At 46.1% G+C, this 27092-nt stretch overlaps 1 protein-coding gene across 1 annotated transcript in view; it reads left to right on the top strand.

Annotated features, from left to right (window-relative positions):
• The window catches only part of LOC127585980 (butyrophilin subfamily 3 member A2-like), a 53177-nt gene that overhangs the window by 3976 nt on the left and 22109 nt on the right, over positions 1 to 27092 (top strand). The window contains exons 2-3 of the mRNA XM_052043737.1: positions 20551 to 20627; positions 25775 to 26122. Of these exons, the coding sequence (XP_051899697.1) occupies positions 20551 to 20627; positions 25775 to 26122 (425 nt within the window). The remainder of the gene's footprint in view (positions 1 to 20550; positions 20628 to 25774; positions 26123 to 27092) is intronic.

The raw sequence follows: 27092 nt of genomic DNA, 5'->3' as shown, positions 1-27092 counted from the left end.
TACAGTGCTAACCGGTACACTACCATGCCTGCCCACCTACACTACCGTGAGATGTAATGTTCCACCATCCAGAGTACACAGAAATCAGCAAATAGTCCAGAACAGCAGGTCACTCAACCTGTGGCTCAGCACATCCAACTGGTACCTAACCCCAAACCTTCCCCATATCTGGAGAATTACGGTACGGCACGGTAGTGCAGTGGTTAGCGTAATGCTATTATAGTGCCAGTGACCCGGGTTGAATTCCAGCCACTATCTATAAGGAGTTTGTACGTTCTCCCTGTGACTGTGTGGGTTTCCTCCGGGTGCTCTGGTTTCCTCCCACAGTCTAAAGACGTACAGGTTAAGAGGTTGTGGGCATTCTGTGTTGGCGCTGGAAGTGTGGCAACACTTGCGGGCTGCCCCCCAGAACACTCTACACAAAGAAGCATTTGACTGTGTGTCTCGATGTGCATGTGACTGATAAAGAGAATATTATTATTACTTTTTTCTGCTCCATGACAGAGCTCAGATGATGAAACCTGCCTGCCTCAGTCCCGGACATTGAGCTCGGTCTGGGCACTATTGAAACAATCACCTTTACTCCTGCTGTTGCAGCCATTACTGGGACTGCCTTCTTGTTGGAATTCTTTCCTCCCTTTCTTTGTACCTCCCATGGCCAAACCTGGGTCGTTCTGAGGGAATGGTCTCCCTGTGGAACCCCTGGGTCCAGGTCAGCCCAGCCTGAAGTACTTCTCACTCCTCTAACAGTCCCCTGCTCCTGAGTTTGCCTGCCTCAGATATGCTAACATAGAAAACCTACAGCACAATTCAGGCCCTTCGGCCCATAAAGCTGTGCCGAACATGTCCCTACCTTCGAAGTTACTCGGCTAACACAAGGCAATCCGTAAAATAATGATTCCCGTCTTCTGCTTTCCTTCACTCTGTCTCTTGCACCGCTCCCTGTGTTTATCCAGGTCCTCGCAGGACCCCATCCCCCCTCAGATGTTTTACTTTCTTATTCATCAGGAAGTCGGCAAGTGAGCCCCGGGTCCCCACTCTGAGCCCTCGGCTGGTGTTTATAGTCTGCCTGTTCTCACTCTCCACAGGAAGCAGTCCTCTCCCCTTTCACCCCACGGCTGTTTGTTGATTTGCTGGGTTTACCCGGGGAACAACATTTCCTCCTGTTTACCCACTGAATCACCACCTGAATGCCATGCTGTCTTCAGTACCTTCACCCACAGACCCATTCCCTGCTTTGGATCCCCATGTCTGACCCTAACTTGCCGACCTGGACACCAAGCTCCCCAAGTAACAGTAAATCAAACATACTCACCCACCCTCAGGTCAGTGTTCGATCTGGCCACGGTGACCATGTCTCCAGGATCCTGCCGTTGTGAGACAGACCACTCACAAATTCATGGAACACGGGCAGGCAGAGATTTCACTCTGGTGTATGCAAGGGAGACCTCCATTATCCCCTCGAACTTCTTGGGCTCACAGTTGACAGCACATATTTGTAGTTCTTATCCTCCTTTTATTCAATATTTTACAGCAGTCACTTGTATTACAGAGTGTGGGCAGGGAGTTCTGCTTGAGGAGGGTCTCGGAGGGGGGGAAGAGACTGCTCCCGGGACTGATCAGGTGAGTGAGGTCAGAAACATTTCACTCTGGGACCCACTGGGGATCCCAGAGTTGAACAGTGTGGGAGGAGGATAAACACTGTGGCCTGGTGTGGCTGTAAGGCCCGTTCCTCTGCTGTTAATTCTATTATTGCCATGGTTTTATGGTAAAGGTGTCTTCAGGAATTCTCCTGTCACTGGCCTCTCCTCTTCAGTCCTAAGCAACCGTTGGTGATTTTATTTTTTTCAATTACTTTCCTTGAGGTCATTACCAAATTGGCCACGTTTCTGTTGAACATTCGACCATGAACATTGACAAGTTACTTGGCCACAGAGGTATCAGAGCTGAGCCTCTTGTCCCAAGCCAAGTCCCTCCAGCATTACAACAATGACCAGGTGCCCAGCCCAGGCTGACGTTTCTCTCCATCCAGAGGCAGTGAAGCCTGTTTCAGCATTTGTGTCACTGTTTTAACTGAGATCAATTCACACTGCCGGGTCAAACTTGGGGTTATTCTGAATTGTACACCTGAGCAAAAATATGTGATGAATCCTTTCAGGAGCAGGTAGAGGGACAAGGAGAATCCCTCAGGAATGCGGCATCTCCAGAAACGAGGTAAAAGGAAGGTGCATTATCTCCCATTTCTCACAATATTGACAGACACTACTTGGCTAATCGAGCTAAACTGGCTCTCCAGAGCATTCCCATGAGTCCCATTCCCCACTCATTTCCCTGCGACACATTCTCTCTCACCTGCCTATCAACTCCACCCAGATTTTCCAACACCAGCGGTAATTTACAGCAGCGGTCACTTTCCTATTTCCCAGCGGGAGTCAGTGAAAGGGAAACCCGCTGCCCTGGCCCGGTCCACGTCCCCCGAGGACGGCTCCAGCAGAGGCGCCACTTTCTTCCCGGAGCCGGAGCGACGAATCTGTCCACAGGAGAATGGGGAGAGCAGGAGCTCCTGCTGGGATGGGATGTTGCACAGTTTGTACCTCAGTAGCTTGCTGAACCAGTCGGAGCTCTGCTGTTGAACAGAGAAGGCGGAGAGGGGGCTTGGTGCCAATCTGAAACATCATTCAGGGGTTTGATTGTTAGAAGTGGACAGGGCATTGTGGGGGGTCCCAAAGTTAAATCGTGTGGGAACGGGAGGTCCCTGTGTAGCATCAACACCGACAGACTACACCTCCTCCCACCCTGTCTCTTGAGAAGATGCCATTCCTTTCTCTCAGTTTCTCAGATCCCACCACCAGCCACATCTTCCCCTCCCCACCCCATTCTGCTTTCTGCTCTCCCCACTCTCTCCGTGACACCATTGGTCCACTCATCCCTCCCCCTCTCCCTCAACAAGTACTTTCTCCTGTAATTGTAGGATGTGCAACACCTGTCCATACACCTCCTCCCTTACCTCCATCCAAGGCCCTAAACATGAGGAGGGCAGGGCGGTAGACATTGTTTACATGGACCTCAGCAAGGCCTTTGACAAGTCCCGCAAGGTAGGCTGGTTGGGAGAGTTCGATCACATGGGATCCAGAGTGAGCTCGCCAATTGGATACAAAATCGGCTTCGTGGAAGAAGTCCAAGGGTGGTAGTGGAGGGTGATTTTTCAGATTGGTGCCAGTGACCAGCAGAGTGCTGCAGGGATCATTGCTGGGCCCACTGTTGTTTTTCATCTGTGTTAATAATTTGGATGAGAATGAAGTTGACGTGGTTAGTAAGTTTGCAGATGCTGCCGAAATTGGTGGTATTGTGGGCAGTGAAGAAGGTTTTCGAAGATGGCAGCAGAATCTCAATCAACTGGGAATGTGGGCCAAGGAATGGCAGATGGCATTCGACTTGGACAAGTACAAGGTGTGGTATTTGGGAAGTTAAACCAGGGCAGGACTTGCCCAGTGGATGGCACGGCCCTGAGAGTGCTATACAACAGAGAGACCCGGGGTACAAATACGTAGCTCTCTGAAAGTGGTGAAATCGTGTGGGAAGAGGAGGGCCCTGCAGAGCATCAACACTGACAGACTACACCTCCTCCCACCCTGTCCTTGAAAGGACGCCATTCCCTTCTCTCAGTTTCTCAGATCCCACCACCAGCCACATCTTCCCCTCCCCACCCCATTCTGCTTTCTGCTCTCCCCACTCTCTCCATGACTCCATTGGTCCACTCATCCCTCCCCCTCTCCCTCCACAGGTACTTTCTCCTGCAACCGTAGAAGGTGTAACACCTGTCCCTACACCACCTCCCTTGCCTACAGGGAGGGTTTCAGATTCCTGCGGCATTGGAACTGGTTATGGGGGAGGTGGGACCAGTGCAAACCGAATGGTCTACACCTGGGCAGGGCTGAGATCAATGTCCAAGGGGGAATGTTTGCTGGTGCTGTTGGGGAGGGTTTGTACTAATATGGCAGGGGGATGGTAATCCATGCAGAGAGACAGAGGGAAGCAATGCAGAGACTAAAGCAAAAGTGAGAAAAGTAAGAGGAGAGTACAGAAAAGTCAAATGCAAAGGACAGAAAGGTTACTAGATTCGAAAAGGGCAATTAATGTAAGGGCACTTTATCTGAATGCCCATAGTATTCGAAACAAGGCCAGTGAACTTGTGGCACAGATCAGTACAGAGGGATATGATTTAGTGGCCATTACAGAAATGTGGTTGCAGGGAGGAGATGATTGGGAATTAAATATCCAAGGATATCAGGTAATACGGAAGGATAGGCAGGAATGTAGGGTAGTGCTCATAATTAAGGATGAGGTCAGGGTGATAGTGAGATCTAAGGAACAGACTGGTGTTTATCTGGGTAGAGATTAGGAATAGTAAAGGGAAAAAATTGCTGTTGTGGGTTGTATATAGGCTACCGAATAATAACATTACAGTGGCACAGGCAATAAACCAAGAAATATCTGAAGCATGTAAGAATAGAACAGCAGTTGTCATGGGGGACTTTCACTTTCACATAGGTTGGTGAATCAAGTTGGTCAAGGCAGTCTTGAGGAGGACATCACAGAATGCATCTGTGATAGCTTTCTTCAACAGCATGTTGGTGAACCTACAAGGGAAAATGCTGTCTTAGATCTGGTCCTGTGCAACGAGACAGTCTTTAGTTAGGGAACCTCTAGAAAAGAGTGATCATAGTATAATTGAATTTCTCATACAAATGGAGGGTGCAATATTTCAACCTAAAGCCAGTGTATTATGCCTAAACAACAGAGACTACAATGAGATGAGGGAGGAGTTGGGAACCCAGGCTATATGGTGGGACAGTTGAGGAACAGTGGAAGACTCTCCAAGAAATTTTTCACTTTGAATATGAGAAGGGAGGAATTAATATTGGGTAATGTGGAAATGGCCGAGTCCTTGAACAACTATTTGTGTCTTCCACCATGAAGAGCAACAGAGTCTACCATGCCAAAGAGAGATGTTATGGATGTGATGGGAGGTGAGGACCTCAATACAATCGCTGTCACTGAAGAGGTAGTGATGAGGAAACTAGTGGGCTGAAAGGTAGATAAGTCCCCTGGTCCTGACGGGATGCATCCCAGGCTACTGAAAGAAATGGCGGAAGCCATAGTAGATGCGTTTGTTATAATTTACCAAAATTCTCTGGACACTGGGCAGGTCCCAGCGGATTGGAAGACAGCGAATATCACGCCACTGTTTAAAAAAGGATGTAGGGAAAAGAGGGGTAACTATAGGCCAATAAGCTTAATGTCTGTAGTCAGGAAAAATGCTTGAAGCTCTCATTAAGGAAGAAATAGCGAGACATCTGGATGGAAGTGGTTCCTTCGGGCAGACACAGCATGGATTCAGGAAGGGCAGGTCCTGTTGGACAAACTTACTGGAGTTGTTTGAGAACATAACGAGCGCAGTGGATAGAGGGGAACAGGTGGATGTTGTATACCTAGCTTCCCAGAAGGCATTCGATAAGGTGCCACATGAAAGACTTATCCATAAGTTTTGGCAGGGGGATGGGAACCAGAGCTCTGGGTCAGAAAGTGCAGGGATTGAGAAGAAGTAGATGTCAGGGCTGGTAAAAACAGGCAGGGGCAAAGTAATAGACCTGGGATGGACAGTTTGAATTGTGTGTTTTTTAATGCAAGGAGTATTATGGGTAGGGGTGATGAACTTAGAGCTTGGAACTATGATGTTGTGGCCATTACAGAGACTTGGTTGAGAGAGGGACAGGAATGGGTGCTAAATGTTCCAGGGTTTCGATGTTTCAGAAAAGACAGAGAGGAAGGTAAAAGTGTGTGTGTGGGGGGGGGGGGGGGCAGGGGGGAGTTGCACTACTATTCAGGGACAAAATATCACAGCTGCACTCGGAGGGGACGTAATGGAGGGCTCATCTCTTGGGTAGAATTCAAAAATAAGAAAGGTGCAATCACTCTGATGAGATTATACGACAGACCCCCCCCCCCCCCATAGCCACTGGGACATTGACAAACAGATATACAGGCAGATTAAGGAAAGGTGTAAAACCAACAGGGTTTTTTGTCATGGGGGACTTCAACTTCCCTAATACAACTGGGATCTCCTTAGTGTAAGAGGGGGCAGAATTTGTGAAGTGCATCCAGGAGGGTTTCTTAAATCAATATGCAGATAGTCCAACGAGAGGAGGGGCCATACAGGACTTGGTGTTGGGTAATGAGCCTGGCCAGGTGACTGACCTTTCAGTGGGAGAACAGTTAGGGAACAGTGACCACAACTCCTTAAGTTTTAAGATCGCTATAGATAAGGATAAATATGGACCTTGCAGGAGAGTACTACATTGGAGCAGGGCAAATTACAAGAGCATTATGCAGGAACGAGGAAGAGTTAACTGGGAACAGCTGTTTTTGGGCAAGTCCACATCTGACACGTGGAGGGTGTTTAAAGACAACTGCACAGCGTACAGGACAGGGATGTTCCAGTAAGAAGGAAGGACATGGATGGCAAGGTCAGGGAACCTTGGATGTTGAGAGAGGTGGTGAATTTAGTCAAGAAGAAAAAAGAAAAGTATGTAAAGCTTGGGAAACTAGGATCAAAGAGAGCACTTGAGGATTACAAAGAAGCCAGAGAAGAACTGAAGAAGGGAATTGGGAAAGCCAGGAGGGGCCATGAAAAGTCCTTGACAAGTAGAATTAAAGAGAATCCCAAGGCATTCTACACATGCATCAAGAGCAAGAGGATAACTAGGGAGAAGGTAGGACCACTCAAGGATAAAGGAGGGAACGTGCTTGGAAGCGGAGAATGTGGGTGAAGTCCTTAATGAGTACTTTGCATCAGTATTTCCCAAAGAGAAGGGTGTGGATGATAGCACCTTAATGCTCTCTTTAAAAGCATTAAAGTGGATAAGTCCCCAGGGCCTGGTGGGATATACCCCAGGTTAATGAGAGAGGCAAGAGATGAGATTGTTGGGGCCTAGACCAATATCTTCGTGTCCTATCTAGCCACAGGCAAAGTCCCGGCGGACTAGCGAAGAGCTAATGTTGTTCCACTATTCAAGAAGGGAAGCAGGGGTAATCCTGGAAGCTATAGACTGGTGAGTCTCACGTCAGTGGTAGGGAAGTAACTGGAGAGGATTCTTGGGGTTAGGATTTATGAGCATTTGGAAAACCATAGCCTAATTAGGGACAGTCAGCATGGCTTTGTGCTGGGCAAGTAATGAGTTTTTTGACGAGGTGACGAAGGTGATTAATGAAGGGAGAGCTGTGGATGTTGTCTACATGGACTTTAGTAAGGTGTTTGACAAGGTCCCTCATGGGAGGCTCATTCAGAAGATTAAGATGCATGGGATTCACAATGAATTGGCCGTTTGGATTCAGAACTGGCTTGCCCGTAGAAGAGGGTAGTGGTCGATGGGACCTATTCTAGCTGGAGGTCTGTGACTCGTGGTGTTCCTCAGGGATCCCTACTCGGACTCTGCTGTTTGTGATGTGTATAAATGACCTGGATGAAAATGTACATGGGTGGGTTGGGAAATATAAATGATACAACAATCGGTGGTGGTGTGGATAACGCAGAAGACTGGCAAAGGTTACAGCGGGGTATAGATCAATTGCAGATATGGGCGGAGAAATGGCAGATGGAATTCAACCCAGCCAAATGTGAAATGTTGCACCTTGGGAGATCAAATGTAAAGAGACAGGACACTGTTAATGGCAAAACCCTTAACAGTGTAGATGAGCAGAGGGATCTTGGGGTCCAAGTTCATACTCCCTGAAAGTGCCTACACAGGTTGATAGGGCGGTAAAGAAGGCATATGGCATGCTTACCTTCATTAGTCGAGACATTAAGTTCAAGAGTCAGGACGTTATGCTGCAGCTTTATAAAACTTCAGTTAGGTTGCATCTGGAGTATTGCATTCAGTTCTGGTTACCCCATTATAGGAGGGATGTGGAGGCTTTGGAGAGGGCGCAGAAGAGATTTACCAGGATGCTGCCTGGATTAGAGGCATGTGCTGTGAGGAGAGGTTGGACAAACTTGGGTTGTTCCCTGGGGTGGCAGAGGCTGAGGGGAGACCTGAGAGTGGTTTATAAGATTGAGAGGCATAGACAGAGCAGACAACCAGCATCTTTTTCCCAGGGTTGAAATGTCTAATACCAGAGGGCGTGAATTTAGGGTGAGAGGGGGTAAGTCCAAAGTTCAAAGTTTTCTACACAGAGTGGTGGGTGCCTGGAATGCACTGCCTGGGTGGTCGTGGAGGCAGATACGATAAGGGCATTCGAGAAGCTCTAAGATAGCACGTGAATGTGAGGGAAATGGAAGGATACGGACATTGTGTGGGCAAAAGGGATTAGTTTAGTTGGGCATTTGTTTACCAACTTAATTGGTTCATCACAATATTTTGGGCCGTAGGGCCTGTTCCTGTGCTGTACTGTTCTCTGTTCGAAGATAAGGATGCATGGATCTGGGGGTAATGTATTAGCATGGATAGAGGATTGGTTAACCAATAGAAGGCAGAGGGTTGGGGTTAATGGGCATTTCTCTGGTTGACAATCAGTGGAGAATGCAGTGCCACAGGGGTCGGTGCTGGGCCCACAACTGTTCACAATATACTTTTATGTTTGGAAGAGGGGACCGAGTGTAGTGTATCTAAGTTTGCTGATGACACTCAATTAAGTGGAAAAGCAAATTGTGCAGAGGATGCGGAAAGGCTGCAGAGAGATATAGATAGGTTGAGTGAGTGGGCAAAGGGTCTGGCAGATGGAATATAATGTTGGTAAATGTCTGTGAGGTCATCCACTTTGGAACGAAAATTAGAAGATCAGATCATTATTTAAATGGTGAAAGATCGCAGAATGCTGTTGTGCAGAGGGACTTGGGAGTGCTTGTGCATGAATCGCAAAAGGTTGGTTTGCAGGTGCAACAGGTTATCAAGAAGGCAAATGGAATGTTGGCCTTCATTGCTGGAGGGATTGACTTTAAGAGCAGGGAGGTTATGCTGCAACTGTACAAGGTACTGGTGAGGCCGCACCTGGAGTACTGTGTGCAGTTCTGGTCTCCTTACTTGAGGAAAGATATACTGGCTTTGGAGGTGGTGCAGAGGAGGTTCACCAGGTTGATTCCGGAGATGAGGGGGTTAGCCTATGAGGAGAGATTGAATTGCCTGGGACTGTACTCACTGGAATTCAGAAGAATGAGAGGGATAGATAAGATGGAGGCAGGAAGATTGTTTCCACTGGTAGGTGAGATTGAGAACTAGGGGATATAGCTTCAAGATTCAGGAGAATAGATTTAGGACGGAGATGAGGAGGAACTGCTTTTACCAGAGAGAAATTCTCTGCTCAGGGAAGCTGTAGAGGCTACCCCATTAAATATATTTAAGACACAGTTAGATTTTTGTATAGTAGGGGAATTAAGAGTTATGGGGAAAAGGCAGGTAGGAGGAGCTGAGTCCATGGCCAGATCAGCTATGGTCTTACTGAATGGTGTAGCAGGCTCGATGGGTCAGATGGCTACTCCTGCTATTTTTTATGTTCTTATGTTCTTTCAGCTTCAGACTTCATCTGAGTGTTGGTCCAAAACAGACAAGAGCTGAATGCCAGAGGTGAGGCAGGTGACTTGGACCCAGGCGACATTCCTCAGAGTTCGGCATCAAGCAACCATTGGGCAAAAGAGGAAAACTCCCCATTGGTTGGGGTCAGAGGTCACAGAAAGGGAGATGATTGTAGTTGTTGGACGTTAGTTTTCCCAGTCCCACGACATCACTGCAGTGGGATGGGATCCTAGGTATAATTGAGGCAACTGAGAGGCAGGATAATGATACAGAAGACAGCAAAAGCAAATTGAACAGGCAGGACAGGAAAGAGCATGGCAGAGAGCAAGGAAAGTCAGTTGGATTAAATTGCATTTAAGGGTGATGAACTTAAATCATAGATTAGTACATGGAATTATGATATTGTGGTCATGACAGAGTCTTGGCTGTCACAAGGGCAGGATCGGCTGCTTGATGTTCCGGGGTTTAGATGTTTTAAAGGGGATAGAGAGGGCAGCAAAAGAAAGGGGGGGGGGGTGGGTTGGCATTGCTAATCAGGGATAGTGTCACAGCTGCAGAAAGGGAGGACATTGTGGAGGATCATCTACTGGGCCAGTCTGGGTGTAAGTCAGAAATAGGAAGGGAGCAATCACTCCATTGAGAGTATTCTCTTGGACCCCCAGTAGCTACTGGGACACCGAGGAGCAGATGAGTAGGCAAATTTTGGAAAGGTGCACAATAACAGGGTTGTTGTCATGAGTGATTTCAGCTTCCCTAATATTGATTGGCACCTCCTTAGTGTAAAGGCAGAATTTGTTGGGTGTGTCCAGGAAGGATTCCTGACGCAGTATGCGGACAGGCTGACTAGAGGAGAGGCCATACTGGATCTAGGCAATGAACCTCATCAGGTGACAGACCTCTTGGTGGGCGAACATCTTGGAGATAGTGACCTCAACTCCCTGACCTTTGGGTGGTATTAGGCAGGAACTTGGAAGTGTAAATTGGGAACAGATGTTCTCAGGGAAATGCACAGCAGAAATGTGAAGGCTGCTCAGGGACCACTTGCATGGGGTTCTGGATAGGTTTGTCCCACTGAGACAGGGAAAGGATAGGGTGAAGGAACCATGGTTGACAAGTGGAACATTTATTCAAGAAGAAGAAGGAAACATATTTAAGGTCTAGGAAGCAAAAATCAGACGGGGCTCTTGAGAATTATAAGGTAGCTAGGAAGGAGCTTAAGAAGGGACTTAGGAGAGCTAGAAAGTGACATGAGAAGGCCTTGGCAAGTAGGATTATGGAAAACCCAAGGCCTTCTACATGAACGTGAAGAACAAGAGGATGACAAGTGTGAGAGTAGGACCGCTCAGGGATAAAGGGGGAAACGTGCCTGGAGGTGGAGGAGGTAGGGAAGGTCCTTAATGAATACTTTGCTTCAGTGTTCACCAGGGAGAGAGACTTTGACGAATGTGAGGTCAGTGCAGAACAGTCTAATGTGCTGGAGCATGTTGAGGTTAAGAAAGAGTTATTGTTGAGCTTCTGAAAAACATTAGGATAGATAAGTCCCCAGGGCTGGCCGGGATATACCCCAGGTTGCTATGGGAAGTGAGGGAAGAGATTGCTGGGGCAATGACCATGATCTTTGCATCCTCCCTGGCCACAGGGGTGGTACCAGAGGATTGGAGGATGGCAAATGTTGTTCGCTTGTTCAAGAAAGATAGTAGGGATAATCCTGAGAATTATAGATCAGTGAGTCTTTCTTCAGTGGTGGGTAAGGTATTGGAGAGGATTCTTAGGGACAGTATTTATGAGCATTTGGAGAAGCATAGTCTTATTAGGGGTAGTCAGCATGGCTTTGTGAGGGGCAGGTTGTGCCTCATGAGCCTAATTGAGTTTTTCAAGGAGGTGACAGAACGAATTGATGAAGGTAGAGCGGTGGATGTGGTGTATATGGACATTAGTAAGGTGTTTGACCACGTTCCCCATGGTAGACTCATCCAGAAAGTCATGAGGCCTGAGATCCATGGAGACTTGGCTGCGTGGATTTGGAATTAGCTTGCCCACAGAAGGCAGTAGAAGGAGAGTATTCTGCCTGGAGGTTGGTGACTAGTTGGTGTTCCACAGGGATCTGTTCTTGGACCCCTGCTCTTTGTGATTTTTATAAATAACTTGGATGAGGAAGTGAAGGGATGGGTTAGTAAGTTTGCAGCTGACACAAAGATTAGAGGTGTTGTGGATCGTGTAGAGGTTGTTGTACGTTACAATGGGATACAGAGTTGTGTGGAGAAGTGGCAGGTGGGGTTGAATCCAAAAAAGTGTGAAGTGATGCACTTTAGAAGATTGAAGTTGAAGGCGGAGTACAAGGTCAATGGCAGAATTCTTATTAGTGTGGGGGAACAGAGATCTTGGGGTCCAAGTACATAGATCTGTACTATGATCTACGTACAAGTTAATATGGTGGTTAAGAAAGTGTATAGTGTGATGGCCTTCATTAGTCCAGGGATTGAGTTCAAGAGCCATGAGGTAATGTTGCAGCTCGACAAACTCTGGTTAGACCACGCTTACAGTATTGTGTTCAGTTCTGGTCACCTCGTTATAGGAAGGATGTGGAAGCTTTAGAGAGGGTATAGAGGAGGTTTAACAGGATGCTGCCTGGATTAGAGAACATGTCTTATGAAGAAAGGTTGAGAGAGCTAGGGCTTTTCTCTTTGGACCGACGGAGGATGAGAGGTGATTTGATAGAGGTGTATAAGATAAATAGAGTGGACAGCCACCAACTTTTTCCCAGGGCAGCAGTGGCCAATACCAGAGGACATGTATTTAAGGTGAGTGGAGGAAAGTTCAGGTGAGATGTCAGAGGTAGGGTTTTTACACAGAGTGGTGGGTGCCTGGAACGCACAGCCGGGGTTGGTGGTAGAGGCTGATACAATAGGAATATTTAAAAGACTCTTGAATAGGCACATAGATGTCAGAAAAATGGAGGGTTATGGGCTGTGTCGGAGGGAAGATTCGGACTGATTGTGTAGGTTTATATAGGTCAGCACAACATTGTGGGCCGAAGGGCTGATACTGTGCTCTACTGTTCCATGTTCTATGTACTTCAGTGCAAGAGGTCTGACAAGTAAGGCAGATGAACTTAGGGCACGGATAGGTACACGGATTGGGATATTATAGCCATTACAGAAACAGGGCTCAGGGAAACGCAGGAGTGGCAGCTTAATGTTCCAAGATACAGTTGCTTCAGGTGAGATAGAGGTGGAGGGAAGAGAGGAGGGGAGTTGCTTTTTTGGTTAAGGGGAAGATCACGGCAGTAGTTAAAGGTGATTTTACGGAAGGATCATCTGGTGAGGATTTAGGGGTGAAACTGAGAAATAAGAAGGGGATGATCACCTTGTTGGGATTGTACTGTAGGCCCCCAGGTAGTCCTTGGGAATTAGAGGAACAAGTATGCGGGGAGATTGTAAGAATGATAGGGTTGTCATTGTAGGAGATTTTAACTTCCGTAACATTGATGGGATTGGCATAGTGTTAAAGGTCTAGATGGGGTGGAATTTATTCAGGGTGTTCAGGAAAGTTTCCTCAGGCAGTATATAGAGGGCCCTGCCAGGGATGGGTCAAATAAGGAAGGGCAAGTGAATGAGGTCACAGTAGTGGAGCAGTTTGGCGCTAGTGACCATAGTTCATTAGTTTTAAAGTAGTTATGGAAAGGGACAGACCTGGTCGCAGGTTCGAGTTCTGAACTGGGGCAAGGTGAATTTTGACGGTATTAGACAGGAGCTTGCAAAGGTTGACTGGACTCCATTGTTTGCAGGGAAAGGGACCTCTGGCAAGTAGAGGGCTTTTAAAAGTGAGATAGCAAGAGCTCAAGCACTGCATGTTCCTGTTAAAGTAAAAGGGAAAGCTGCTGGGAGTTGGGAACCCTGGATGCCAATGAATATTGTAACTCTGGTCAAGAAAAAGGAGGCTTGGGTCAGATACCAGCAACTGGGATCAAGTGAATCACTAGAAATATATAGTATGCCAGAGTATACTCAAGAAGGAATTAGGAGGGCAAAGATGGAGCATGAAATGGTTTTGGCAGAGAAAATTAAGGAGAATCCTAAGAGATTTTTTGCCTATTAAGGGGAAAAGAGTGACGAGGGAGAGAATTGGGCCCCTCAAAGACCAAACAGAAATCGATGTGTGGAGCCGCTGGAGATGGGCGGAGATCTCAATTGTTATGTCTCCTCTATTTTTACCATGGAGAAGGTTGTGAAGACATGGGACCCTGGCAAAGTTAATGGAGATGATTTGGGAATGGTCCATCTTACAGCAGAAGAGGTGCTGCATGTGTTAAGATGTATGAAGGTAGCAGATCTCCAGCTCTGGAAGCATTGTATCCAAGAATACTTTGGGAAGCTAGTGAAGAAATTGCAGGATCCATCACTGAGATATTTGCAGTGTTGCTCTCCTCTGGTGAAGTGCCAGAAGACTGGAGGATAGCAAATGTGCCTTTATTTAAGAAGGGCTACAAGGATAGGGCTGGTAATTATAGACCTATTAGCCTAACATCCATGGTAGGTAAATTTCTGTAAAGCATTCTGCAGGATAGGATATGCTTACATTTGGAAAAGCAGGGGTTGATTAGGGGTAGTCAGCATGGCTTCGTGTGTGGGAGAGCCTATCTCATGAATTTGATTGAGCTTTTGACGAGGAAGGTTGATGAGGGGAGCGCGATAGGTGTAGTATATATGGATTTCAGTAAGGCCTTTGATAAAGTTCCACGTGGTAGGCTGCTCTGGAAGGTTAGATCGCATGGCATCCAAGGACAGCTGGCAAACTGGATACAAAATTGGCTGGATGGTCAGAAAGAGCGTGATGGTGGAAGGTTGTTTCTCAGACTGGAGGTCTGTGACGTGTGCCCCAGGTCTCAGTGCTGGGCCCATTGTTATTTGTCATCTATATTAATTATTTGGATGAGAATATATGAGGAATAGTTTGTAAGTTTGCAGATGACACTAAAATAGGTGGTGTCATAGACAGTGAGGAGGAGAACTGGGGTAACTTCTTTACCTGAGAGGTAAATTCTTTACACAGGATAGTGAGTACCTGGACTGAGCTGCCAGAGGAAATGGTCGAGATGGACACAAGTGCAACATCTAAGAGGCATTTGGCTGGGTACATGGAGGGGAGGGGCTGGAGGGTAATGGGCCGAACACAGGCAACTGGGACTAGCTGTGGTCGGCATGGACCAGTTGGGCCATAGAGCCTGTTTCTGTGCTGCATTAATCTGTGACTATCAAGCAGCAGGATCTTGATCGGCTGGGTCGGTGGGCTGAGCAATGACAAATAGAATGTAATTCAGTTAAGTGTGAAGGGTTACATTTTGGAAGGACAAATCAAGGCGGGACTTTTACATTGAACGGAAGGCCCCTGGGGACTGTTGGGGAACAGTGGGACCTTGGAGTACAGCCGCATAGTTCCGTTGAAGTGGAGTCACAGGTAGACAGGACATTTAAGAAGGCTTTCGGCATGCTGGCCTTCATCAGTCAAGCATTGAATATGGAAGTTGGGAAGTTATGTTGCAGTTGCACAAGACGTTGGTGAGATCGCACTTGGAATATTGTGTTCAGTTTTGGTCACTCTGTTATAGGAAGGATGTGATTAAACTGGAAAGAGTGCAGAAAAGATTTACAAGGATGTTGCCAAGACTTGAGGGCTGAGTTATAGGGAGAGGTTAGACAAGGCTGGGTCTTTACTCCCTGGAGCATAGGAGACTGCAGAAAAGCACTATGATGCTGGAGGGACTCAGCAGCCCAGGCAGCATCCGTGGAGAAAAGCAGGGAATCAACGTTTCGGGTCAGGACCCTTCTTCAGGACTGAAGACAGGAAAAGGGGAAGCCCAGTTTATGGGAGGGAAAAGCAGAGCAGTGATAGGTGGACAAAAGCGGGGAGGTGGGGTGGGCACAAGGTGGTGATAGGTAGATGCAGGTAAGAGATAGTGATGGGCAGTTGCGGGGGAGGAGGAGAGAGCAGATCCACCAGGGGATCAGTCAAAGGTAAGGAGAGAAATGAGAAAAGGGGGGTAGAAAAAAAGAGAGAGGCGAGGAAAGGGAAGAAGAGAAGCAGCATGGTGGGTGGGGGAGGGTGTGGGGAAGGGGGATGGGGATTACTTAGAGTGGGAGAATTCAATGTTCTTGCCATTTGGCTGCAAGGTTCCAAGACAGAAAATGAGGTGCTGTTCCTCCAGTTTGTGCTTGGAATTCTCCCGGCAGTGGAGGAGGCCGAGGACTGACATATCAGTGATAGTGTGGGAGGGGGAGTTGAAGTGACCAACAACAGGGAGATGCAGGTCGAAGTTACAGACAGAGCGCAGGTGTTCTGAGAAATGGTCACCTCGTCTGCGTTTGGTCTTACCAATGTAGAGGAGGCCACACTTGGAGCACCAAATGCAGTAGTTGATATTAAGGGAGGTGCAGGTGAATCTCTCTCATCTGAAAGGACTGTTTGGGTCCCTGGGTGGAGGTGGTGTAGGGGCAGGCATTGCACCAATGGCGGGGGCAGTGGAAAGTTCCCAGGGTGGGAGCAGGATGGGTGGGAAGGGAGGAGGGAACCAGGGAGTCGCGGAGAGAGTGGTCCCTGCAAAAGCAGAAGGGGTGGGGAGGGGAAGATATGCTTGGTAGTGGGGTTCCGTTGCAGATGGTGAAAGTGGCAGAGAATGATGTGTTGATACGTCAGCTGGTGGGATGAATTGTGAGGACGAGGGACCCTATCCCTGTTGGGCGTGGGAGGGGTGGGGATGAGAGCAGAGGTGCGGGAAATGGCAGAGATACGGGTGCGAGCTCTCTCAACCACAGCCAGGGGCAAGCCCCGGTTAGAAAAGAAGTTGGACATCTCAGATGTCCTGGAGTGGAAAGCCTCATCATGGGCCCAGATATGGTAGAGGTGGAGAAATTGAGAAAAAGGGATAGCATCTTCAGTCCTGAAGAAGGGTCCTGACCCGAAACGTTGACCGCCTGCTTTTCTCCACGGATGCTGCCTGGCCTGCTGAGTTCCTCCAGCATCATCAAGTTTTTCATCTAGATTCCAGCATCTGCAGTCCTTTGTTTCTCTTTCCGTAGGAGACTGAGGGGTGACCTCAGAGGTACTGTATATAATTCATGAGGGACATGGGTAGGGTGAGCAGTCTTTTTTCTGGGGTTGGGGAATCGAAAACTAGAGGACATAGTTTTAAGGTTAGAGGTGAAAGGTTTAATGAGAACCTGAGGGGCAACCAGCTGCCAGAGGAAGTGGTTGAGGCAGGTACATTAGATACATTTAAGAAGTATGTGGACAGGTATATGGATGACAAGAGTTTCGAGGGATATGGGCCAAATGTTGGGAAATGGGATTAGCTTGAATATACATTTTGATCAGAACGGACACGAATGGGTAGAAGGGCCTTTTCCCATTTTGTATGTCTCTATGATACTGCAAGTTCCTCAGGGCAGTGTCCCAGGCCCAGCCATGACAAGAACAGAAGGAAATAGCAGCAGTAGGAGACTAGAGTCCCTGCAAGTCTGTGCCACCATTTAATTCCATCATTGCTGATCTATGCCGGCATCAACTCCTCTTCTGTGTCATTTCTCCATTCCTCCATCCAGCTAATATTTCTGCACCTCCATTTTAAATACATCTAATGATCCAGCTTCCCCCACACACTGGGGCAGGGAATTCCAGACAGCATCTTCAGTTGCTTCGTCACTGACCTGCCTTCCATCAGAAATGAGATGTTCACTGTTTGCAGAATGTTCAATTTCATTCACAGCTCCTCAGTCCAAGAAAGAAAAAGAAGGAGGCATGTGTCAGGTATAGACAGTTGGGCTCAAGTGAATCCTTGGAGGAGTTTTAGGGATGTAAGGATACACGTCAGAGGGAAATCAGAAGGACAAAAAGAGGACATGAGATAGCTTTTGCAGATAAGGTAACGGAGAATCCTGACAAATTCTTTACTAAGACAAAAGGGGGAACTAGGGAGAGAATAGGTCCCCTTAAGGATCAATGGGGTCATCTATGGAGTCACAGGAAATGGATGGGCTCTTAAATGAATATTTTTCATCTGTATTTGCTGTGGAGAAGGTCACGGAAGCTAGGGAATTCAGGGAAGGGAACAATAAGGAGGTGCTGGTGATCTTCAGGTGCATAAGGGTGGATAAATCTCCAGGGCTTGACCAAGTGTATCCTCGGATATTGTGGGAAGCCAGGGAAGAAATTGCATGTGTCCCTGGCAGAGATATTTGTATCATTGTTAGCCATGGTTGAGGTACTGGAAGACTGGAGGGTGGCTGATGTTGTGCCTTTATTAAATAAGTGCTGCGAGGACCGGCCAGGGAACTACAGACCGGTGAGCCTAACATCAGTGGTGGGATTGAAGACTGATTAGGGATAGTCAGCACGACTTTGTGCGTGGGAAATAGTGTCTCACAAATTTGAGTTATTTGAAGAAGTGATGGAGAAGATTGAGGAGGGCAGGGTGGTAGACATCGTCTACGTGGACCTTAGCAAGACCTTTGACAAGCCCCGCAGGGTAGGCTGGTTGGGAGAGTTAGATCACATGGGATCCAGAGTGAGCTCGCCAATTGGATACAAAATCGGCTTCGTGGAAGAAGTCCGAGGGTGGTAGTGGAAGGTGATTTTTCAGATTGGTGCCAGTGACCAGCGGAGTGCTGCAGGGATCATTGCTGGGCCCACTGTTGTTTGTCATCTACGTCAACAATTTGGTTGAGAATGAAGTTGACGTGGTTAGTACGTTTGCGGATGCTGCTGAAATTGGTGGTATCATGGGCAGTGAAGAAGGTTTTAGCACCCAAAATGCTGATCTATGCTACGAAGGCTTGGGTGCGTATATGGAACGACCTGCCAGAGGAAGTGGTAAAGGTGGGTGTAGTACAGCATTTAAAAGACATTTGGACAGGTACATGGATAGGAGAGGTTCAGAGGGATATGGGTCAAACACAGGTAAGTGGCAATAGCTCAGGTGGGCAACTTGGTTGGGATGGACAAGTTAAGCAGAAGGGCCTGTTTCCGTGCTGTAAGACTCTGTGACTCTAAATGAGGCAGTCCATGCATACAGGCTGTAAGACCCAGACAAAGATCAGAAGTGGGCTGATAAGTGGCCAGTAATCCCATGTCATACAGGTGTCATGCAATTACCACCTCCAAAAGGAGAAAGTCTAACCACCCACCCTTGACATTAAACAGTGTTATTGTCAGTGAGTCCACCACCATCAACATCCTAGGAGATCACCATTGCCCAGAAATTCTACTGCAGCAGACACATGGCTGCAGGGAAAGTTAGAGACTGGGTGTCCTGTGGTGAGTTACTCATCTCCTGATTCACCACCCTGAACATTCCCTTCCTCCACCACGTGGCTACATTGCAATGAGGGCTGGGCAGTAAATGATAGCCTTGTCAGTGATTCCCATGTCCCATAAATGAATATCAAAAATAATCTCACTCCCTGCTTACACATACCCTGGACAACTGGAACCACAGTTATTGGCAAATGTCTGTGCTGTTACTCTTTTCCCCTTGACATGCCTTCTCATTTCAGGAACATTTACAGCTTCAGTGCAGAGAACAATACACTTGTGAAGAATGATCGGGCTTTAATCACAGAAACCAGAGCGGGTCAACAGTCTCTGAGGCCTGGCTTCACTCTGTTGGATCTGTACTTCAGATCCACATCACTTGAGACATCCACAGAACAAAAGTTATCAAACTTGATCTGTTTATGAAAAATTGTTTCTGAATTTCAGTCCCGAATGATCAAACTCTGTCTTTAAATTTCTATCTGCTTCTGGATTCTGTCACCAGAGGAAGTCGTTCCTCTATCCATGCCAGTCATGTCCAGACTGGTTCAAAGTACTTGATTAAATTCCCCTTCTGAAACCTCTGAACTCAAGGGAATGAAAACCATGTTTATACATCCAAGACTCATAATGTAACCCTTTAAGTCCAGTGTCACTCTTGTGAATCCACAAATTATGTCAAAGGTTCAAATCTTTTGCAGAAAACCTCAGATTGACAACTCAACACATCTCTGAGGGCCAGATGTGCAACTCTCCGGTCCCGCCCATTCTCGCCGTTGTCACATATGGGCCGAAAGTCCTTTTTCTGTGCTGTATGATTCTGTGAATCTATAACTGTCACAGTGCCTGTGTTGGGAGAACCAGCACTTTCATCCTGACAGAGGATGGCAGATTCTTGCTCTGTTGGTACAGGTTCACTCTCCCAGTGTGGGCCACAAGGAGACCTTCCAGCCTGCCGAAGGCCTGATCACAGCACAGTCCTCAACCCCTCAGAGCCTCTGCCAACAGTGGCAGCTCTCTCAGTGCCCCCAGCTTCAGGATTCCCACACATACACGAGAATCCAGGAATCTAAAACTTCCTAGCAGCTTCTCGCCAATGTTTTCCCAGCTGCGCTCCCTGTTGGACTTGTCTAATGGTGGTCACAAAGTTGTGAAAATTCCTCAGCAGTTACACTGGGGAATCTTCTCAATAAACTTCCACCGGGTTAAAACCAGACAGTAACATTGTCTCCACTGACCTGATACCGTGACAGACAATTGCAGGTTTTAATGAACTTCTTTTTAAAATTTTAATGTATTTAAGTGTATTTTACCGATTTAATTATTAAAATCTTTTACAATAGTTTGACTACTTGTACAGTTTGTATGTTTTTTGAGTTAGAAACGTTCCCTGTGTCTTGGCAGGTCTGATGTCCAGTGACTGTGGAAGTTGTTCTCTGCATTCCCGGGGCAAGGCTTGTTCCAGACCCCGATCCACATGACAAGTGGAAGATTCTAATGTCATGCACAGGCTCAATGTTCCTTTGCCCAGCAAATTGGCCTTGGTCACTGCACAAGGTGGGAACTTTCTTCCCAGGTCAACAGTGAGTGGGGGTAGTGAACACTGGTGGTGAGGACAGGGGTCTCACAGCTTCCCACCAATAATGTGACTAACACTTCTCTCTCTTCCCCTCAGGTTTTGCTCTGCTGCTGAAATGGGAGTGGTTCGCTGCACTGTGCTGTTACTGTATGGGATTCTCAGCTCAGTCCAGGGTAATGAACACAACATCTTGTTTCACAACATATCACAAATGATCACAAATTTACAAATGATCACAACATATACCTTATGGAGGAGATACATGGAGTTAGAAGATTCACATTTTATTCTCTTTTATATGTATCAATATATCAAAATGTACGAGAGTGATGAATGTTGTGTGTTCCATCCGACTCCCACAGTAACTTCTGCGATAACCTTCAAGTAACCCATAGGGAAACCAATGATCCAGTGATCCCAAATTTCTGCAGATTCCCTGATTCCTTGCTGAGTTTTGTTCTATTACCATCAGTGAAATTTGTGGATCAGGCACCTCCCTGTGTAGGAATCCCTTCCCCATCAGTGGGTCTAAATCTGGAAACGCCCTCCCCAACAACACTGGGAGGTCTTTACCGGAAGTTACATGGCAGTTGATGGAGGCAACTCATCACCACATCCTCAAGAAGAGTTGATGGGCAAATCCTGCAAATAATTAAATTAAAAAAACAAAGTTTGGTTTGCAGCTGATCATACTTTTGAGGCCTGTTCACCATAAGGCTCTGGACCAAATTCACGGCTTATAAATTACTTGGCGTCTGTAAAGGAACGTTAAACAGGCAGCGAGCAACAGGTCAGAAACATCTTGTTCAGGGGCCTTCACTGTAAAAACTGCACATTTTGGGCTCGGTGCACCCGAGAGTCGCACCTGTGAGATCCAACTCCTCGGCATCTCTCATCTTTCCTGACAAACTTGTTACCACAGAAACAGAAGGCAGAGTAGGCCAGAAACCTCCCTACTTTTGTGCCCAAATCCCATCACAATAGGCAACAATCTTCTGTAGCATTCCTGATCACCTGCTCTGCATAGTTGCTGCATGAATCTTTCGTTAATCGTGCACTTGGACACCCAGAAGAAGGTGCCTAAAGTAGTTCTGAGACCTCCAGAGATAAGCTTGGTGAATTAATAACAGGAAACAAAGAAATGGAAGATATATTAAATCAATATTTTGCATCAATCTTCACCGTGGAGAAAACTGCAAATATCCCACAGGTAACAAATGGGCTAATTTCAAATAACATGAAGGAACCTGTAAAATTCGCAATAAGAAAGGATAAAATATTGGAGAAACTCATAGGGTGAAAGGCAGACAAATCACTGGGACTTGATAGCCTGCACCCAAGGGTTTTATCGGAAGTGGCAACAGAACGTGGCAGCTAATGTTGTGCCGTTATTTCAGAAGGGCTGCAAGTGCAAACCAATGAACTACAGGCCAGTGAGCCTAACATCAGTGGTGAGAAAGTTACTGGAGAGGATTCTGAAAGATAGGATTTATCTGCGTTTGGAAAGGCAAGGACTGATCAGGGATGGTCAGCATAGCTTTGGGTGGGAAATCATGTCTCCTGAACTTGCTGAGAGGATTGACGACGGCAGGGCGGTAGACATTCTCTGCATGGACTTTAGCAAGGCTTTGGATGTAGTGTATTTAGACTTCCAAACGACATTTAGTGAGGTGCCACATTAGAAGCTTTTGTATCAATTCACAGCCCAAGGTATTGGAGGAAGTGAGTGAGAATGGATTGAAAACCAGCTGTCATAGAGAGTTGGAATTAATGGGTCATTTTCTACTAGAAAGATGTCACCAGTGGAGCACCATAGGGAATGGGTCTTATCACTCATTTTTTACTGTTTCGTTAATGACCTGGAGAAGGGAACAAAACGTAAGTTTTCCAAGTTTGTCAATGATACAAAAACCGGAGGTCGGGCATGTTGTGATGAGGACATTGTGATTTTACAACAGGATTTAGATTGAGTGATTGGGTGAAAATCTAGCAAATAGAGCTTAATTTGGGGAAGTGTGAGGTCATGCACTTCAGAAGAAAAATCAAAAGGTGTTTATCTAAATGGAGAGAGATTGAAAATGAGTGATCTTCGGAGGGATCCGGGTGTTCTTGTACATGAATCACAAAAAGTTAACTGCAAGTCCAACAAGTAGTTAAGAAGTCAAATAGAATCTTGGTCTTTATTGCCAAGGGGTTGGAGTTTAAGAATAGGGAGGTATTGTTAATGTTGTACAGGGTGTTGATGAGGCTACACCTTGAATACTGTGCAGTTTTGATCTGCTCACCAAAAAAAGGCTACAGTAGCATTGGAGATAGTGCAAAAGAGATTCCCCAGGCTCATTCCTGTGATGAGAGTGTTGTCCGGTCAAGAGAGGCTGCAACGTTTGGTCTGTATTCCTTGGAATTTAGAAGAATGAGGGGTGACCTTATTCAGACATAGAGATCATAAGGGGCTTGAGATGTTGAGATGTTCTCACTAGTGGAAGAGTCACAAACAAGGGGGCATCTTCACAAAATAAGGGGATGGTCATTTGAAACTGTGTAGAAATTTCTTCTCTCTGCGTGGTGAATGCATGGAATTTGCTGTCCCTGAGGCTGGTAGAGGTCTGATTATTGGGTATATGTAAAGTGGAGATAGGTAAATCTTTGGAAGATGGAAGAATTGAATGTGATGGGGAACCTTCACAGAAGATGAGTTGAAGCCGGCATAGATCAGCCATGAGCACACTGAATGGTGGGGTAGGCTTGAGGGTCCTGGTGGTCTACCCCTGCTCCTATTTTCTTGTGTACACAGAATAAATACATTCACATGGAAAAGAAAAATTGCAAGGGGAGGACCTATTGTTTGCACAATTAAAGAAGTTAAAGGTGGTATCTAGCTCAGAGGAAAAACATTTAATTGCATCATGATCAAAATATACAAACCATAAAGAATGGCTAAACAATTAATGAGGAAAAATTAGAGTGTAAATTAAACTGGCAAAAAAATAAAACAGTCAGAGTTTCTCCAGATATTTGAAAAAGAGTTAACGAAGTGAACATTGGTCCCACAGAAAGTATTGTCCAGTTAAGGAGTCGCACAGCACAGAAACAGGTCCTTCAGCCCACCATGTCCACGCCAACCATTGTACTTACCTATAGGTGTCCCATTTACTTTCATTCAGTCCATAGCCTAAGATGCCTTGGTGGTTCAAATTCTTGTTTAGATGTTTCTTAAATGTTGTGAGAATCTCTGTGTCCACCACCTCCTCAGGCTGTGTGTTCCAGATTCCAACTGGAAAAATTTTCCAGGGAAAAATTCCATCTCAGATCCCCTCTAAATCTCCTCCTCTCGCCTTATACCCATGCCCTTTTGTTTTAGACCACCCTATCATGCGAAAAAGAATTCTTGTGATGTACCCTATCAATCCCCCTTGTAATTTGGTATATCTCTATCAGGTGACCTCTCAGCCTCCTCCACACTAAGGAAAACAAACCCATCTGATCCAGTCTCGCCCAAGAACTGGGATGCTCCAACCTAGGGAACATGTTGGTGAATTCCCCTCTGCACCATCTCCGGTGCAATCACATCCTTCCTTTGCACTAAAGAGGCCAGAACTGTGCACAAGATTCCAGGTGTGGCGTGAGCAATATTTTATAAAGTTGTAACATGATGTCCCTGTTTTATATTCTGTGCCATCGTTGATGAAGGCAAGAATCCCATTTGTCCTTTTCACCACCTTACCCACCTGTGCTGCCACTTTCAGGGATCGATGGATGTAGCCCAAGGTCCCTCTGTTCATCAACATTCCCAAGAGCCTGACCTTCCAAAACGCATCACTTCACAGTTGTCAGGATTAAATTCCATCTGCCATTTCTCTGACCAACTTTCCACCTGATCAACCCCACACTGTCCCCGAAGATGATAATCCTCACTAACTACACCCCCACAAATTTTTATGTAATCTTCAAGCTTACTCATCATGCCTCCTGACTCACATCCAAGTTATTGATGTATATCACAAACAGAGTGGAAAGTGGAATTAATAATGGAAAACAAGGACATGGCAAGTGAATTAGAACAGTATTCTGGTGGCTGGGGAGAGAGTTGATGCATCAGTTTTAATTTCCCAAAATTCCCAAGATTCAGAATGGTTTCATTTGATTGGAAACTAACAAATGTAACTCCTTTATTTAGAAAGGGAGGCAGACAGAAAGCCAGAAACCACAGGCCAGTTAGTTTAACGTGTGTCAGAGGGAGAACGTTAAAAGTTTTTTTAAAGATGTTATTCAATCACATTTGGAAAACTTCAAGGTAATTGGGCAAAATCAGCAAGGTTCTGTGACAGGGAAATCATATTTGACCAATTTGACCAGGGGGCAGCATGGTAGCTTAGCGGTTAGCGATCGGGGTTCAATTCCCGTTGCTGTCTGTAAGGAGTTTGTACGTTCTCCCTGTGTCTGTGTGGGTTTCCTCCGGGTGCTCCGGTTTCCTCCCACATTCTAAAGATGTACGGACAGGTTAACATGCGTTTAAATGGATGGCGCAGACTCATTGTGCCAGAAGGGCCTGTCACCGTGCTGTATAAATAAAGTTTAAATTTGAGCTCTTTGAAGAAATAAAATGTGCTGTGGATAAAGGCAAATCAGTGAATGTATTAAATTGCTGGAACCTCAACGTTTTGCGATTTTTATATATATGGGAAAAAAAAGTGAACAACCTGTGACAATGCCGGCTTCCTGGTTTCATCCCTTGATCACTGGTCTTCAAGCACTCAGAGCAAAGTAAACTTTCCTGGTGTAAATGTTGTTGTTTGTGATTTGGGGTTCTCCTTCCAGCTTCACCCTGGTTGTACTTTTCATGGAAATTTCAACACTCAACACAGTTCCATCCACATCATTCTCCTCGCTCAGCCCCAAACCATTCCACACCCTCGTGCTCAGTGGAGGGTGGGTGTGCTGTTATTTTCCTCCCCAGTGGCCGTGTAGGATACTGTTAAGGAAAGTAACGCCCAACCATCTTGATGGTTCCATGAGCTGGAATGATAGTTGAGGGTGTGAGGTGGTAGTGGACAGTGGGCACACGGAGGAAGACCTATTAACTATATTTACCATCCATGGAAAATCGACCTATAAATATCTGTTAAAACCAACCACAAACTTACCCATTTCAATTTGATGGGATAAAATGAAAATCTTAAAGCTTTGAGTTCCTTTTCTTTCGTATTCACAATCCTGGATGAATTGTAAATTGAACTGTACATCAGAGAATCATTTCTTTGTCTAAGTTTTCTTGTAGGTTCCTTGAATAATCAATTCTATTTGTTTTATTGGTTCCCAGGGGAATTCACCATACTTACACCTGAAAAGCCTTTTGTAGTTGTTGCAGGTGAAGATGTTGTATTGGAATGTGAGCTTCTCCCACCGATCTCTGCCAGAAACATGGTGGTGGAGTGGCTGAAATCAGGTCTCAACTCACCAGTCCATGTGTCCGAACATGGACAAGATGACCCATTCACTCAACACCAGGACTACAGAGCAAGGACGGAACTGTTTAAAGATGAAATGACCAAAGGAAATATTTCCCTCAGAATAAAGAATGTAAGAAGGTTTGATGAAGGGCGATACACATGTTTAGTTGAAGACAGAACTGATTCTAAACATTCTACAGTTGAATTGCAAGTTCTAGGTGAGTAAATATTTACTTTGACATCAATGACTTTAAGGGAATATGATTCTGTCTTGATAAATGATTGCAAATGATTTAAAGATAGAATTCTTCAGCAGTTGGTGTAGTATTCAAAATACTTCCTGAGTTTTACACCCCTCCTACACCCAGGGGTGAGGCAGTGAATTCCTCAGGATCATCACATTAGCCCAGTCACAGTAACTGTTTTACAGCAGTAAATCTCATGGGGAATACATTTTCAGCACTGACTGGTTAAAGGGGAAAATTCAAAAGGACAGAAACTTTAGAGTGTTCAATCCACAATATTGATTGATAATTGCACAACTAAGAACATGCTATTGCATCTTTTAAATTCAGAAGTAACTTGAGTAAATGAGAGCAGCTGTGGGGAGGTGTTTAATCAGTGTTCCACCATATCTATCCCAGTGTTTCCGATTCAGGTGAATGGAGTATGAATGCAGGAAAGCCTCATTACAATTGTCCAGGATGTTGGTGAGACTTCACCTGGAGCACAGTGTACAGTCTTGGTCTCTTTTCTTGAGGAAAGATGTACTCAGCCTGGAGGCAGCACAACAGGTGTTGACTTGGTTGATTGCTGAGATGAAGGGCTTGTCTTCTGAGGAAAGATTGATCAGGTTGGGCTGATAGTTCCTGGAAATGAGAGTAATGAGCAGTGGTCTTTTGAAACAAGATTCCGAGGGCACTTGGTAAGATGGATGCCTGGAGGGTGTGGTGGTAGGATCTGGAACTCAACACCTTATCCCAGGATAAGGAATCACCCATTTAGGACTGAAGTGAGAAGGAATTTGAGACAAAAATGGTTAAGTGCTACGTAGTAATAGTAAGTGTCGGTGAGGCCACACTGGGAATACTGTGCTCAGATTTGCTCCCAAAGCAGAAAATGGTAACATTGGAAATAGTCCAAAGGAGAATTGCCAGGCTAATCCCTGGGATGAGAGGGTTGTCCTAT

Source organism: Pristis pectinata, chromosome 34, assembly GCF_009764475.1.
Source record: "Pristis pectinata isolate sPriPec2 chromosome 34, sPriPec2.1.pri, whole genome shotgun sequence".
NCBI lineage: Eukaryota > Metazoa > Chordata > Chondrichthyes > Rhinopristiformes > Pristidae > Pristis > Pristis pectinata.
Note: the sequence above shows the minus strand (reverse complement) of the source record. Positions and strands in the feature narration are given on the sequence as shown.